Source organism: Antennarius striatus, chromosome 5, assembly GCF_040054535.1.
Source record: "Antennarius striatus isolate MH-2024 chromosome 5, ASM4005453v1, whole genome shotgun sequence".
NCBI classification, from domain to species: domain Eukaryota; kingdom Metazoa; phylum Chordata; class Actinopteri; order Lophiiformes; family Antennariidae; genus Antennarius; species Antennarius striatus.
In genome coordinates, this window is record NC_090780.1 from 15134576 (window position 1) to 15152021 (window position 17446).

Sequence of the window (17446 nt, forward strand, 5' to 3'; positions counted from 1 at the left end):
ATGAAAACTCAGGTAGTCGTACTTGCCTCACGTGGTGACCACACCGCCCCCTACAGGATAATACAGAAACAGCACACCTCAGCAGCTGAAGTAGAGATTCGTGTTTTCACATTCCTTGGTAACAATACTCTGTGTAACAATTCTCTTATTTATGTATTTACTTTTAAAAATAATCTTGATTTAATAATTAACAAAAGTAAAGACACATAAAAAACCCCACACTTGTTAATGATTATTTTCTCAGTAAAGGTTTGTGAGAACAGTGTGCAGCTTAACTGACACCTGTCAGTCACAAGAAAATAGTTTCAAGAAAAAAAATAGATTAATAGGTTGAGCAACCACATAATGATCAATAAGCATCATATATTTGTCAGGTGGCAAAACTAAAAACACACACATTTGACACACATAGTAGAAATGAATGAATGCATGAATGAATGAACGAATGACTTTTAAATTAAAGTTGTATTTTACTTAATTAATATTAAGTTGCTTCTGACTTTTTAAAAAGGGCTGGAAGCCATGATATGACTTTAAGACTGACACAGACCTGTTGTTACAGAGGAACTTCAATGTTTGAACATTTAATCCTTCTTTAAGCCAATTCTGAATTACATCAACATTTCTGAGTTTAGCATAGTTATTTTAAGTTTCACATTTGCACCAAACTTTGAAAGTACAGTATGTATATAATATAACAAACAAAGACTGAGGTGATTGTCTGAAAAAAAGATGGAATAAGAAAATGTTCTGATTAATATGCTGATTGAAGTTTTTGAAATTTTTCAATTATCAATATAAAAATCTGGAAACTTCAAAGTTAAAAACAGCTACAAAGAAAAGCTGAGATTTTACTTTGATGTGAGCTCTGTGTGAAGCAGAAACATCCACTAAGAGAAGAAGCAAAGAGAAGTTTCTTTCATGGAAATGGAGGCACTTCGTTCCACATTTGGTAAATGAAATGAAAGATGGCGTCAGCTGAAGTGTTGGTTGAAGTGCGGCACTGAAACCAGTCAGAGAAAGGTGTGTGTGAATAGTGGAAGACTGAAGGATCTGAAATGTAGAATTGTGGGAGCAAAAAGTAGAAACGTCAGTGAAGATCAAACATCATCGCATCAATCAGCAAACGATAAATAACTACAGCACATTTTTGAGGAATAATCCGAAATATGTCACAGCTTGACTGTAATTTATTCATCTTGTGTTTTAGTAAACTCAGATGTAACTGACATCAAGCTCTGACACAATTACCTCAATATGAGGTCATTGAGGTAATTTCTGACATTTCTGACTAAATGATTGATGTGGACAATCAATAATCAATCAGCAGTGATATGAGCATAATCACTAAAGCCTGAGATTAGAGTTGATTGAAGTTGGAATAAGAAGACAGATCAAACCACAGGAGTGCTCCAGTTTTTGTGCTTCCACCCAGGAGATCTGAATGACACTCACCTGTTCCAGTTCCAGAATAACAAGAGTTCAGTTTGAGGGACAGCGGGGAGAGTTGTGACGAAGGGAGAAATTATTATTAGTTTTATAATCCTGGCATTATGGTAAAGGGCACTGGCAGGACAGGAGGCAACCTCTGGGGACTTAACCAAAAGAATTCCACATCTAATGTCAGGACCATTTTGGCTTCCAAAGAACAACATCAGGAAAATGTTTGATATCTTCATAATATCAACCTCTTCATAAACCTCCACAGCCACGACAATGAATTGTTGTGTCAAATGGTGCACCATGTTTGACATTAACCCTAACCCTAACCTGGGAATACAGAAGGACACTAAGCTGATAGACCACACACATGTAGGTGTTGCACAAGAGGGGTCAAAGACGTAGGTGTTTCCCAAGACAACTGTGATCCATAGACATCTGCAGGCCTCTACTGTGCTCCCTCTACCAGGCTGGTAACCAGTGCTGTGTTCATCAGTGCGGTTAATGCTGTGTCAGTTTCCTCAAATTACTTGTTTTCACCCAATGCAATGTCATTTTCCCGTTTCTTTTAATTACACATACCCGTATATATCTGCATTTACCTGTGTATGGGAACTGTGACATAGGAATTTCTTGCCGAGTGCTAGTGTATCTATCAAATATCATATGTAGATCATTTAAAACAGGCTGAAGTAGGCCTGGTTCTTTTGACAAGGAACATGCCTTGATGCAAGACAAAATTTAGACCGGTTCAAGTTTTTATAAAATCGATGTCAAGTTTCAAGGGCTACTGCAATGATACTTTGTCATATAGTTTGATTTAGATGATTAATTGTTTTATTTTTACTTACTTTACTTTGTTGTGTTTAAACAGCCCAGTAGTTATCAAACGTAGAGGGGTTTTTTTTCGCTGTGGCAGATATTTAATATTTAAACAACCATACTCGGTACAAACCACAAGAGGGAGACAAAGTGCTGAGTTGTTCAGGTCCTCCATAACGGTGAAGAAAAACAATGGAAACGGGCAGTGAATTTCCGAATCGTACTATGGTGACGCCACAGCAGCTCACTGCTATGTCTTTGATTGGTTTAGCGTGACAATGACGTTCCAGAGGGGTGGAGCTGTTGCTGTCAGCGGCGCGGAGAGGAACGATAGATTTATGCTGGAAGAGGTCTCAATGATGGAAATTCCATGTGTAAATGCATATCCATACACTGTATTTATAATATTACTAACCCTAACCCTAACTTAATTATTTTACACAGTGATAGAAATGGGCGTCCATGCAGAGAATTCAGGGATATTTATGTTATAGGAATAAAAGTAAAAGACTTAACGTCAAGTTACACTAATACTCGCTATTACCATTAATGACAGATATTTATTAACATTACTGCTATTTTTATAAGGTATGTTTAGAAGAGTGCACACAATTGGACAAAGTTCTGTGTCAACACCCGTGTAAATATTCATTCGTGAATATGTGTCATTGAAAAGAACACCCATCTGCCCATTCATCATTCAGAAGAGATCTGTTATTGTTATGCCGACTCTTACAGTACAACTCTTCCAATTTATTCTATACAATAAACTTAATTCATTTATGATAAGTGAAAGTGGAGGATTTTAAATACTTGGGGTCAACAGTCCAGAACCACAGTGAGGGTGGTAAGGAAGTGACCAAATGGAATAGCAGGCTGGAATAGGTGGAAGAAAGTGTCAAGTGTCTGATGTGACAGAAGATCTCTGCTAGAATGAATGGCAAAATGTACAGTGCTGAGGCCAGCCATGATGTACAGATTAGAGACAGTGGTGAGGCCAGCCATGATACACAGATTAGAGATACCAGTACAGCATCCAAGCCCTGCTGAGGTGTCCTTGAGTAAATCACCGTCCCCAAACATTCAAATTCCAAAAACTTTATTTGTCCCCAGGGGCAATTTAAGCAGGATTAGTGCACAAAAAACAAAAGTAACGAGAAAAAAAACAGACTTCATACACAGAAAGCTAACACTAACACTACAATACACAAACAACTGGATTTCATTGGGTCGCCCCAGAAAGGACTAGGAACTTCTATCATTAACATATGAATTTTCACAGAAATATACACTGTATTGTTATTTAAAAGTGTTAAGAACATACAGTACTGTATATACCAGGGATTGCACATCAGCAAAAACGCCATGCTCGTCCTCGTCGTAGTCAGCCAATCACAGGGAAAGTAAGGCGGATCATGGCGTCGTCATAGTGCGATTCGTAAATTGGTAAAGGGGCAAGCAGCTGGTGACAGCCGAAGAGATACACTCCCCCCTGCAGCTAGTAAACTAGACCAAACGAAGACATTATCGGACAGCTCCGTAGAAATGCAGTCCTGACGGCTGCAAACAATTTGTCTTCAAGAGAATATATTTTACAAGTTGAAAACCGCTAAAATTATTTTTGTCCGGGCGCCAGGCCAAGTAAGATCGTTAATGGCAACCAAGTGAACGCTGTTGTAGTTGTTAGCAAAAGTAACGTTGATGTTAGCCATCATGTTAGGCAGCTATCTAGCCAGCAGAAGCTAGGTAACTTCGGTGTTTATGGTCGCATCGAGCAGCCTTTGGATCTAAGCTGTCAAGTTATCAACAAAACGCCAACAGGCTGGGTAATTATTAAGGATGGGTGACACAAACCCAGCGACTTCCCATGCTTTTCAGTCGGAGGTGAGTGTTTATGCAACTATTTTACAATGAGAATCGCTAGCTGGCAATGATAGCTAACGACGTTAGCAAACGTCAAGTGAACTTTGGGGTTGTCATCACACGATGTAGCAGCTGCTGCTCGGTTAGCCTTAGCTCGATGGGCTAATATTGACATAATGATAGCGACAAGCTAGCTGTTTAGTGTTGAATGGTTACACGAGAGAAGCTTTCGTACAAATTGTCAACTTTCAGCGCTTCAACTTGGGGATATTTGAGGAAAAATAGAAATGAACGTCAGTGAAATGATAGTGATGTGGATAAAGGTCGGTTAGCGTTTCCTCTAAATGAAAACATTCCATCGTGCTAACACGAACCATGGCTGCACTAAACATCACATTCACGGAATCTCAGTGTATCAAGGTAACAGCTGGTTACTGGTCATGCATTTATTACTCTATAAGGATTTTACATGATAGCTTTTTAAGCTAAATAATTCACATCATCCTTTATTCGTTAATACGTATTGTTTAGTATTTTTTGCAATAACCTTGTTATTTATTTTTCGCATATTGCTAGCTTATCCCAGCTAACACTAGCTATGGTTCATAGTGGGTTTTGTCATTGTAATGGAGACGATCCATCAAACCTGAGCTCATGTCAGGATTGTGTTGTTAGTTTCCTGTAGTTTTGTCACCTCGATGTTATTACTGATGCAGCTCCACGCCTGACTGTGTTTCAGGGCTTCAGTCCGCCACACAAGAGGAGGAGGACCGTGGAGGATTTTAACAAGTTTTGCACTTTTGTCCTTGCCTATGCTGGTTACATCCCCTACCCGCAGGAGGTGAGTTGGCCCCGGAAACATGTCCTTATGCATTTGGCTTTGAATGAAATACAATGAAAATTAAATCTGTGTTAATCGTAGGTATAAGAATTTATTTTTTCATTGAACTGTATGAGAATGTCCGTGGATAGATCTTATGACAAAATAGATAAATGGATTGATAAACAGATGACAACACGTAACCAAATTGTAAAATACTCTATAGGATTCTGACTTAAATATGTAAGCTTTAAACAATGAATTCTACATGTTTTCATTCAGCATCGAAAGTTGCTTAACCACATTTTCATTTCATTCAACGGTGGAAAATGTTGTGCAGTACCATTGTTAACAAAATCCCAGAAAATGCAAACAAATATTTTTTAATCTTGAAATATCCTAATAATATAATTAGTGCAACCCAAAATTTAAGCCGTTACTTAAGCAATACCTGCAGTTTCATTAAGCCATGTTTCATTGTTACACAAGTTAATTTATGTTTGTAAAGGTTATGAAGATATGGTGACACTGATTCACTGAATACCAGGGTGTGAACCTGAACCCTATCCACACACACATTTAAACTAGTATAGATTTTCATGCAAATCCTTCATGCCAAGAATGACCCAGTATATTAATTGGAAAGACAGGACTACTTATATTATACCATCTTACTGTTTGAGTGATTGCATCTGAATAATTGCCACTCTTTTTCATCTTTTAGACACCCACTCTGGTCTCCTGACCCCTTCTCCATCTTTTCTTACAGGACTCTCCACTGCGCAGTAGTTCCAGCCCCCCCAATAGTACAGGTAGCACAGCTGATAGTGACGGCTGGACTCCCGGACCCCCAGCCTCCTGCTCCCAGCGCTCCCCAAAGGTTCCCCAGGAAAGGAGCAGGAAACGTCCACAGCCAGGGACCCCGCTGACAGTTCACACCAAGAAAGATGTGAGTTCAGTTGATGTCACATATTTGGCCGGATTGTGTTGTGATGGATCACTTTTGATGCACGTACTTCTTCTCTTCGCCAGCACACAATCCCAACCCTGCACCCAGACGACTACAGAAAAGCCGACAAGCTGAAGAAGAAGAAGAAAAGGAGGAAGGAGAGAGAGCATTTGGCTGGGGAGGAGAGTGGGTTCCACCCAGTACGCTCAGCAGAGCTTCAGTATCCTGTGTCCTTTGGTGACCGAACGATCAAACAGGAGCCTGAAGATGACATCACCATTCCCCTCCACCCCCAGTGTCTGCCAAACCCACTACCATGTAAGGACGAACCCAGTGAGGAGCGTCAGAGCTGGGATGGTCAGGAGCTGGAGGAAGGGGTGGTGCAGGTACAAAAAGTGGACGGCTTACCAGGAAACAGAACGGTGTTCCGCCAGGGCAAGCAAGTGGTGTTCAGAGATGAAGATGGATCAGGAGAAGACGAGGACATCATGGTGGACTCAGGTGAGTTTCTCATGCTGCATAGAGTACATTCTTACAGGTTTCACAGAGTGGTAAAGCTTAACAACGGTCTTTGTTTTCCCTCAGATGACGATTCGTGGGACCTGGTGACGTGTTTCTGCATGAAGCCTTTTGCGGGCCGGGCCATGATTGAATGTAACAAATGTCACACCTGGATCCACCTGTCCTGTGCAAAGATCCGCAAGAGCCACGTGCCAGAGACATACGTGTGCCAGAGCTGCCGAGAGACGCATGGATCTTCAGATACCCGCCGCTCTCACCGTTCGCGCGTAGTCCCCAACAAACATCTGCTAGACTGACCCGTCCCCACCCAAAAGCTGAAACCCGAGGACTTCGACCCGTCCCACTCCTGCTTCTCCTCCACCCGCTGGACTGACACTTCAATTCAGGTCTTGCATCTTTCAGTCACAATCAGCCACGAACCCTCGTTTTCTATCAAGGCGCTGGTGGACCTCTCCAAACCCCTTTATCCTGTCAGGAAAACAGCCTGAGAGCAATGTTAGATTGACTGAGGTCTGTTTCTGCTCCCCCCCTACAGACCCTGTGCGTAAAGCAATCACTGAAAGGATGTTCGTCTGTAGATGACGGTCGTGTAGCAGCAAAGCGCTACTGTTGAGACTGGACGTCTCATGAACACTGGAAACATTTGAACTGCCATATAAAGAGAATCTCCTCACAACTGCCATCCGATATGGTTTTGCTGGTTTTTGGTAGACAGTTTTCACTTCTTCTTTTTTTAACTTTCAGAAAGACCTTCCTGTTAGGGACTGGTGGGTCTCACTGATTGAACTGGATTTGATTTCTCCTCTTAGATGCCTGTATTAATGTTACACCGTTAACATTTTAAAAAGAGATATGGCTTGTGTTAATTGCTTCAGACGGTGCTATAGAATTAAGCTGAGGTATAATCCAATAGAACAAAAATGTAGAGTAAGAGACTAGTATCTGCATCTGCGTTGTGTTCATTGTTCTCTTGTTATTTAAGACATTGTGAGCAAGTTTCTTTTCGCCTTTAAGCCTGTACAGCTTGAACCAAGCTCCAGTTTATCTTCTTTCTGCTGCCTAGACTGTCTTCCAGCCTCGCTACGCTTGTGACTCAAAATATTACTTGGCCATACTTGGTCCTTTCACACACTTTTGCTTTTCAAAAACATTTAAACACTTGTTATTTCAATTTAATTTTGTTATAACGGTGTGGGTAACGTGACAGTTGTTCTCAGTAAAGGTGTTTTTATGTGCTGCCTCTTGGCAGCGTTTTGCTGCATTTCATCAAAGGGTTGAACAGTGGTGGCGTTATTTTATAAGTTAAGTTTCCACAGTTATTATAACGTATGTTTTTCCTTTCAACACTTTCATGGTTCGAGAAACAAGCATATTTATAGAAGGGAACTTCAGTGGCCATCCAGTTTAAGTATCGACAGAAAACAAGCTATCCTTACCAGACTCGTGTTAGAAGGAGTAACTCAAGAGTCCAGTTATGCATGTGTGTGTTTGAATGGTTAACTGTGTGTGACGGTGTTGGCAATGCATGTGCTGCTATGAGTTGTCTCACATAAGATCCATGCTATTTGGTCTTTTTGTAAGGTTTTGGACCATGGGCACAGTTGGGTTTTATTATTCTCTGTAGGGCAAGATCAGAAGAACAGATTTCGTTCTCGTACCGATCCTCACTGACGTGTTCAGTCCTTCGGTTTTCATATGCAGCCAGCTTGATGGAAAAGCGTTTTTCTTTCTTCAGGGCTTTTTTCCCCTGAAACTTTTGGATAAAAGTTTTTTAAGCATATTTATGTGCCATCTGCTGTTTCAGATTAAATGAAAGCCATACTGGAGTGACAGATTTTAGACTCAGAACTTTGGATGTTTTGGTCCAAGAAGGGGTTTTACAAGGCAGAATCGGTGGCTTGACCAGGAGCGACTAACACACACAATAATTTGTAAAGACACAAGAACAGTTAAAGTTGGTTGTATGGGTGATCTGATTGTCTCAGTCTAGCACCAGTCTGTCTTTTACATCTGTTCCCAAACTTCACATAACCTCACTGACTAGCAGATCTTTACTATGTGAATAAAGCTGTAGTGACGTAGCGAATAGATGACTACGCTGACTGGAAGAATTACTTCACAAGTCGTCTTTGCAAGAAATGTCAACAGTTCAACAAGTTATAGCTAGCTGCATGGTGGATGAGAGCCTGTTCCGGGAAGAACTATCTTTATCGCAATATTGTGTTTTTTAGTTGTGAAAATGAAGAAATTCAGTATTTCAAGTCTGGAAACAGTTGAAAAAATACTGCAATTACAGTTTAATAAATTGTAATATAATCTTTTGGCCAAATCTCACACACCTAGACTAAGCTCTGCACTCTTCCAGTATTTACAGCTGTTTGATTACTGGTTTATATCCAACCATCATCCAGGAGGTGTTGGTTATCACGATGCTTAAAGACCTGAAACCACTGGCCGCTTCTCTGGACGTTCATGTCTAGAAGATCACCCAAAGACACAAATAAATTTAGTCTGTCTATAAGACATCGTTGTTATTGCTGTTAACAAGTCTCATGGTGATGCGGTTTGTTTATTCAGATCCTGGGTTGTCTTATCCCCCTTATTGAGAAAGCGTCGTGTGTACTGTGGTGCAAACCGTTTCTGTGAAACTATTGTAAATAAAGACTTAACCATTTTAACTTGCTTTTCGTTTTTATATCACTGTGCTTTAAAATAAAAACCCTGCCTGGTCAATAATGCTTATGAAATGAAACAAGAATCTGATCAGGTCATATTTATTGTAATTTAACAGGATATAACACAGACCAGTGGGGACGGTTTAGAACAGCAGGCTGCGGTTTCACTGTCGGCCTCCAGGTGGCACTAGAGCAGAAGTGACAGCTGTCCTGTCAAAATACTTCACATCACTTTTCAGCATGAGAGTAGCCAAATGGCTGCGATAAGTGACCTCCAACATAAGGGACCTATAGTAGATATAATGTAGCTTCTGCATAACTTAAGGACAAATTCCTAAAAATAAAAACTCAAAATTATATAAAAATGTATCTTCTGATATCACTATGGTGCAGATCAGTCAGTAATGGCAAAAAACAGCTGATCAAATTAGTCACTACATGGATGGTTCGGTTAAAGGCTGTAATTGCTGTACTGTTTGTGCACAATGTTACATTTTCTATATATGTATTCTACAGTAACTGCATTGAGTGTTTTCATTACCTTTAATACTTTACATTTAATGAACAGGGATAACATCTGATTAAAAGGACTTCATATTTATAATACCATCCTTTTAATGTAATGTGCATTTGATATTAAGAACTTTGGGAACCTGTAGCTACACCTATCTACATCTGAATAGAAAGTGCATTAGAGGATATTAGATTCCCCCTATTGAACCTCACTACTGATAGGAGGACAGCTACAGCAGTGTAGTGTTAAGGTTATTACTTAAAATACGTGTGATTTTAGCATCTTAAAAATTGCCATTTATAAGGCATGGCATGTTCGAAAAATATCACAATAAGATATATGGCAAAATGTGCCACAACCACTTTAAAGGTTTTAATGTGATGAGGGTTATCTCCAGTAACATGTTATGTGTTGCAATCAATACTTAAGTTGCAAACATGTTAAGGAAAAATGTTGCCTGATGTCCTCTATTGGTAGCATCCCAGCCATGAACTACTGCAACGTGACTCAAAATACATTTTAGCTGCAACTGCAGAGACTTAATACAAACTGATGCACATCAGATCTAAGTGGAATTTCTACCTTAAGACCAAGGTATTGAAAACCTGTTGGAAAAGTCACAGCATTTCTTTTTTTTGGTTGGACCGCTGCCATCAAAGGGCATTCCTATCACATTCTCTCATCACAATACAAACTTCCACATGCCAGCTTCTCACAGATAGTTTTCAGCACCTTGCTGGCTCGTCCCTACCCCCACAAGCTGCATGTCACAAAAAGGCTGAATATATATAAAATCATGGTGAGACATTTGAACCAATAAACACAAAACACAACTTACCCACAGCTCAGGCCGGCCTCGGGGGCTCTGAGACGCGATTCTGCATTATGTTAATCTAAACATGTATATGATGAGTCTGTGGCATGAATGTTGTCATAACATTTGATTAAGACATAACAGGGTGACACACACACAGGTCAACGACTACAATTGTATGGATGTATGGGGTGAAACCACAGCTTCCTTTTTAACTCATCATTGATGGTTATAGTTGCAGCATCAGTCACTCTGTGCAGTGAAGGTTACGTTCAGGGCCAATAGCTGAGATCCTGCATCAGTAGTTTTGTTAGCAGCCCTGTCAGGTTTTGCAGACTATAGGGACACAAAGGTGTGTCACCTCAGTGAAGCTTTGAGCTGCCTCTTGCATACTGCTGCACCATAGAGATGGCCCACAGGAAAGGAAGGAGTGTAGGAGCTCAATGAATATACCATCACATTAATACCATGACAGAGGAGGACAAGGGAAGAGAGCCAGACTACTTTTCGTCTCCATTCCATCCTTGGATTCTTCTGTTTATGCAAAGTCTGTTTTTACACACATTTTCCTTCTCGTCTTCCAATAGTTGAGGACTCCTAGGACTCAGGCTCTATTCTGTGAGCTGAAAACACAAAAAAATATTCCTGTTATACCATGGGTGCAAGTATCATGCTGGCTGTAATAATCTTGTAATTACTGTACAGATACATTATCATAATCCTGGGTCTTAGGTGAAATGGCTGCATACTGACATTGCTTGGGTATCCGTAATGGATCAGTGTCAGCAGAAATGACTTGGTGCATGACACCTCTGAACTGGTACAATAGTTTAAGACTCTTGTCCTCTCCTACACAGGGATCATAGAAGCCCGGCAATCCTGCCTGCACACAAAGAACATTTCCTACAAATACATACAGATTGTAACATATGAAACATATGAGGTCATTGATCATCACATTTTCCATGCAGTTTCATTTCTTGCGTCGCTAATAAATATAAGTGCTAATATATATTCATAATGTATCTTAATATTAACAGCTGGTGTTCTATGGAAACACCAGCTGGGGGCTCAAAATAGCATCCAGTCCTTGGTATGTATATTTTAACATTGTTCTATATTGTGTTGATATCTCGGTTTATCTGTTAAAACTGGTGAAATCTGAAGAAGTAAAAAATTAAAAATAAATTTTTTCTGCTTAAATTGATGCAAAGTGACACAGCTAGGCTAGTTATGGGTTAGCATTCAGAAAGAGATGACAAGGTAAAACATAAATCGTTTAATTAGCATTCACAAAAACAAGCCCTATTATGCAGTGACATGTTTATATACGTACATGTTTTAGGATATAAAACTAAAATAAAAGTAAAAGTAAAAGCTTGGAAGTCAAGAAACAGCAGACGACACTCACATTGAAGTAAATAATTTACTGGACACACCGACATGTAAATGCAAATACACACACACACACACACACACACACAGACACACACACACACACACACACACACACACACACACACACACACACACACACACACACACACACCTTAGAGGACTCTGTGAGGATGAGCTTGGAGTCCTTTATGAGGCATTGCAGAGGTACAGTGACATCAATGACTTTTGCCTTCTCTTGCTTCTGGCTGGTGTCCGACACAAACTTTCCATACCACGCATTCAAGATGATCAAACCTAAACAATAAGGAGCACAAATGAGTGCCCTTGTGTCAGCATATGACTCAAGAAGCCTAATTTAAAACAAGAGAGAACAGAGAGAATAACGCAGATGCGACCAGTGAGGTGAGAAGTGGACAATCCGAAGTATGTTCATGTGAATTCCTCCTGCAGCTGTGCCACAACAGCCCTGCTGCTATGTGCTTCACTTCTACCTCCATGTGTAGAAGATGCTGTGAACACATCCCATACATAATAATAATAATAATATAGTGATAATAATGTGCTCATCTGTTCCAAAAAGGCCACCAGGCCAATATATACACATGTTTCATAACATGACAAAAAATTGGTGAAATTAATATTGCCAACTTGTTCAGCTTTGCTTCAGCTATATTTCTCCTCTGGGCAACTCACATCAGAATAATATAACAGAACGTCACACAATTCACTTACTGGACTGACTCAGACCAGTGAATATTTGTGGCCTTTGCGCGGACTAACCAGCCTAACATACTGCAGCCTAGAGATGGGCTACTTCATCATCACTTGTTTCACAGCAGGAAATGATTGAAGTCAGACTTGGAAAATGGATCTGGAGCTGCAACATCGTCTATGATGCCGTTAACAACAACCATGACAAACGTGTTTGAAGTTTACACTTGAATTTTTACAAAGTTTTAACTGCTGGCTGCATACTTCACAAGAAGTCATGTCTCACCTGTGTGTGTGTGTGTGTGTGTGTGTGTGTGTGTGTGTGTGTGTGTGTGTGTGTGTGTGTGTGTGTGTGTGTGTGTGTGCGCACGCGCATGCGTGCGTGTGTGTGTGTTCCCTCACCCATCTTTGATTCTTCTGCTTCTATGATTCTCCTCACAGACTCCTGCATCAGCAGAACCTGCAGAAGAGCCAAGGGACAAGATGAGGAGAGGAAGAAGGCAAAGGAGGAGGAGGGGTAGAGGAAAGCAAAATAGGAATAGGAGAGACATTTTCTGACAAAATGAAGAAAGCTGATTCTTGAAACAATGATCAATGATCCCATGCACAACAAATAACCGTGTGGTTTCATGTAAGAGTGAGCACCCACAGCAGACTCTGCCTCCTGTTTCTTCTTGGCGATGTCTGTGGCGGAGCTCTTCCTTTGTAGCTCCAGCTCTCTGAGAGGCACAGAGACACACAAAACAGACATCATTGTCCACTGGGATTAAGTCTCCATCATGACAGCACACATTTAAAGAATCTCTGATAACTTTAACAATATCCATAACCAAAAATATCCATTATGTGTTGCATTTCTGCCCAACTCAGGGTTGTGTTCCTGATTTCAGCTGATGATGAAGTTTCTAACTATTACTCATACATACCAATAAAAACATAAACCTAAAGTATTCTACAATGGTGAATTGCTGGGGTCATAATAAAATGGGAGGTAATTAGAAGGTTTACTCACTGCTCTTTCTGTGTTTGTATGTATGGAATGATGACCAGTCTGTGGATCACTGTGTAGACCAGCAGGGGTCCCACAGTGGCGTAGAAGACAGCACTAGGAAGAAGCTGATCCGTCAGGTGGATTCGAAACAGGTACGTTTGACTGGCACGTGCCAACCTGCAGGGAGACACCATCACAGATATACTGTTCATTCACATTTATGTAATGCAGTGGCATCAGGACCAAAGCAGAACAAGATAATATTCTGAGTTGTTAATGACCTGATCTTGAGTGTGACTCCTTGAGGAACCCCAACCCTGACCGTGGCTGACATGACACTGTGTCGACTGATTTTTCTCTCTGCTCCATATTCTACCACAGTACCAAACCAGCCTGTCCTGGAAAGGCAAAAAGGAACACGGAAATCAACAAAGCTATAAAAAAAATTAATAAACTACTGTGACAATATTCTTGGAATTAAAAAAGAATATCAGTAAGAAAAAGTCAGTGTTTTTGGCTTTGTCTGCAGGGAAAGGAAAGGAAAGGAAGAGAAAAGAAAAGATCCATCATACATCGTCATGTCAGACGGCACACGCACCAATACAAGAAAGAAAAAGAAAGGGATTATCAATTTATTTTCTGAACGAACAATTCTTAGTGCAATGCTTATCTAGTAATCAAGACGAATCACTGACATTAAATCCTCAAAGACAAGGTAAGCAGACAGACATACTTAATAGAGCCTTTTACTTTAGTCTGGTCCTCATCCTGGAACTTGTACTGGTAGCTCATCATCAGGTATGAGTGAGGCACACCGAGCTGGAAGGAGTCAGGAATAAAATAATAATCTAATTAAATAACATAACAAAATAAAATACCTAAGGGTTACCTAAGGCAGCTTTAAGTTACAATCCAAACAACATTTACCTTACTGACAACTGTTTGGTCCACACTGAATATTCGTTCAGTGTCTAACAATTTGTGCTTGTGATATGTGTGTACCTGCAGAGCCAGAGAAAAGTGGCTGCTTTCTGTGTCTCGGACTATGCTGGTGGTCATGGCGCTGTTGGAGCCCCATCGCCACTGCAGGTAACCCATAGTGTTCTGGTCCAGGTGGCGTGCTGTCATCAGAGAGTAGCTGGGCCGCAAACCTCGAGGTGAGAACTGCAAACCGCAATGAGCTGTCAGGAAACTGGAAAGAAAAAAGACAAAGCATCGGGAAAGAGAACAGCAAACAGAAAATGCCGTACATATTGTACATATTTAATGCATTATTTAATGCATCTGAGCCATAAACCAGCCTAGCCTTACCACCGTGAAGTGACATTGCGAAACACTTTTAACCCAATGAGTGGCCCAAGTATGTCTCCTGCATCAAACTCCACCTACAGAGATGAAAGTACAGAAAAAAAAGTGAATGTGGTTGGGCAGGTTTGTTCCACAAACATTTATGAGAAAATTTGAATTATATCATCTCAACACTGAATAATAACCATCATCATCACTCCCCGTAGGGAAAATTTTTTTTTCCACTCTAATGATCACATGCGTGTGCGTGTGTGTTATATATATATATAGTACAGGCCATAAACACACACACACACACACACACACACACACACACACACACACACACACACACACACACACACACACCCTCTGGTCCCCAGTCCAAGACCAAATGGACCGAGCTGTTGCCACCCCAAAGCTCTTCAAAACACCTTATCAAAAATCCCTCTATCAGCTTAGTTGTAGTTTATAGGAGTTCACTTGACTTATTACACTCGGCTTAGTAATTAATGTGTTTACATATATGTACACATGTGTGCATACCTCTCCCCAGCCCTCAGCTGAAGTAACTCTTCTTACAGTCATATTAATACTGCCTTCTCCACTCCCATGTTGGGTAGACAATGAGCCAGACAGCACTGCTGTGTCACAGTTTGTCAAAGGAGCCTGAAGTTGGAAAGTTGACAGGAAAGTTGACAAAGCTGATAATATTAGAGTAACCCCGACCCAGAAAAGGAGATGTCTGGAAGGTCAACGTGAGTAATTTTCTTCTTATACCTCAATGGACTGGGAAATGTGCATCCTGCTGATTTCAATATAGGGAAACCCTCCTGGCATGTCATCGAAATCCTCATCATTACGGTCAAACAGGTCTGTAGCATCCACACTAACACTGATGGTCCCCTAAGTAAAAAGATTATTATGGTAAGAGTATGAAAAAAGTAACGGGGGAAACATAAGGTGAGTTAGAACATTTGTTTGCAGAGTGTTGGTCCAAATGAAAAGCAGAAAGGTAGCAATGTTGACAGAATGATGGTATGTAGTTGGGAGTGAGAAACCTTGGGTTTAGTTCTTTGCTGCAGCCTCCTGTCTTCTCTCTCTCTTCGCAACCTTTCGTACTCCTCTCGGATTTCTGCTGGTGTTCTTTTCCTCTCCACCAACTACACAGCATCATCACCAGAATAAAGTGGAAGTGAAACCATGCTCATCCTATATGTGACATGTTGCAACAGCACTACTCGTTTTTCAAACAGAAAATAAAGAAGAAGGATTCTGCTATACACATTAAATACCTCCCAGCCTTCCACCTCAAGACCTTCCTTTCCAAAGATATCATAGATGGCTCTGGAGTGATCATCACTCAGCACTGACAGGAAAGAAGGAAATGATGTTGCTACTGATGCCCAGAGCAATCAGCTTCATTTCAAGTGTATTTCATGAGTTGATCTAAATTGTTTAGATTCCAGCTGGTGTATTTTCAAGCATTCATACCTTTGTATGCCTGGTGTACTTGATTGAAAAGCTGTTCAGCCTGGTTTTTGAGCTCGGGATCTCGATGTTTATCGGGATGGTAGAGCATACACAGCCTTCGATATGATGACTTAAGCTCCTCTTGTGTAGCCTGTGATAAAAATGGACATTGTTAGAATATCTACTTTCTATAATTTTCTAGGTTTTACAGATAAATACAGCCCATAATAATTCATTCTACCATTCAACAAATTGAACAGCTCACAGTCCTTATGAAGCGCAGGGATCTAAACTGTTACGATATATTTATCATAAGGGAATTATATCAGCCACTATTTAATCTGTCCCAGCTAATATTAACTCGTTGATGGTCCAAATGGAGGTCTGAGACAGGCCTCTAGCTATAATCAAATCAAACGTGTGACATAAATATTTCTACATGCATATCTACAAACATGCATTTCGAAGAGCAAATCCTACATGCGTCCAAGTTCGGAGGGCCTTTATATTTATTTTATATCTTCAATGTTTACGCCTCAGCATCATCAGCCGGTGTCACCCCCCCCCCCCCCCCACACACACACACACACACACACAAACACACACAGTATCGATGAAGACCGTTACGGAACGGAGGGGTGATGCGTCGACCTTCCTCAAAATAAATCTACTTCAGGCTCACAACAACGAGCTTTCTAAATCCGGTGTTACAGCAAAACAGAATAAACTGTACCTCTTTCCTGACATTGAGTAGAGAGTAGTAGTCTTGGTTATTTAACTCAGAATCCGCGGACGCCGCCATGTTTGCGTTGGGTCCGGTCCCGCCCACTCCCATTGACTCTGAAAGCTGATTGGTTAGAGAGGGATGGGTTAAGGGCGGAAGTTAGTCTGACACTCAGCTGGTTGTGTTTGAGAACATTTCGAGTTGACGTTTTTGAACAGCAGGAAAAGTTAATTATGAGGTGAGTATTTTTCCCCTGAATATTAGTTGCAAATAAAACCGTCTTTTTTTTTTGTTACTTCACTTTCTTTCTGTCGGAAGATAATCGACAGTCTTCCGACTCATCTCAATTCTGATTGGCTCAACATCTTTGTTCATTAACAAGATTGTTCTTGTGTCGAAAATTTAACATGAATGTTGGGCCACCGCCTAAACGCTGCCTTCTT

At 40.6% G+C, this 17446-nt stretch overlaps 2 protein-coding genes across 4 annotated transcripts; one reads left to right on the top strand and one right to left on the bottom strand.

Annotated features, from left to right (window-relative positions):
• Nucleotides 1-3784: 3784 nt before the first annotated feature.
• On the top strand, nt 3785-9082 carry phf13 (PHD finger protein 13). 2 transcript variants are annotated; one of them, XM_068315465.1, is made up of 5 exons: nt 3785-4146; nt 4865-4966; nt 5715-5894; nt 5978-6395; nt 6480-9082. In XM_068315465.1, the coding sequence occupies exons 1-5, from the start codon at nt 4102-4104 to the stop codon at nt 6710-6712; spliced, it is 978 nt and encodes a 325-aa protein (XP_068171566.1). In that variant the 5' UTR covers nt 3785-4101; the 3' UTR covers nt 6713-9082. The 2 variants fall into 2 exon arrangements, with proteins under 2 accessions (XP_068171566.1, XP_068171567.1); XM_068315466.1 differs by lacking the exon at nt 3785-4146 and adding an exon at nt 4410-4545.
• Nucleotides 9083-9199: 117 nt separating this feature from the next.
• LOC137595824 (dnaJ homolog subfamily C member 11-like) lies at nt 9200-17098 on the bottom strand. Of its 2 annotated transcripts, XM_068316149.1 has the most exons (16): nt 17013-17098; nt 16301-16430; nt 16102-16175; nt 15868-15969; nt 15587-15712; nt 15353-15475; nt 14831-14904; nt 14522-14711; nt 14253-14338; nt 13801-13917; nt 13541-13696; nt 13178-13247; nt 12931-12988; nt 11969-12111; nt 11173-11302; nt 9200-11042 (listed from the first exon to the last, which is right to left on the bottom strand). In XM_068316149.1, exons 1-16 carry the CDS (start codon nt 17079-17081, stop codon nt 11017-11019), a joined length of 1674 nt encoding a protein of 557 aa, XP_068172250.1. In that variant the 5' UTR covers nt 17082-17098; the 3' UTR covers nt 9200-11016. The 2 variants fall into 2 exon arrangements, with proteins under 2 accessions (XP_068172250.1, XP_068172249.1); XM_068316148.1 differs by lacking the exon at nt 9200-11042 and having other exon boundaries at nt 11080-11302.
• Nucleotides 17099-17446: the final 348 nt, after the last annotated feature.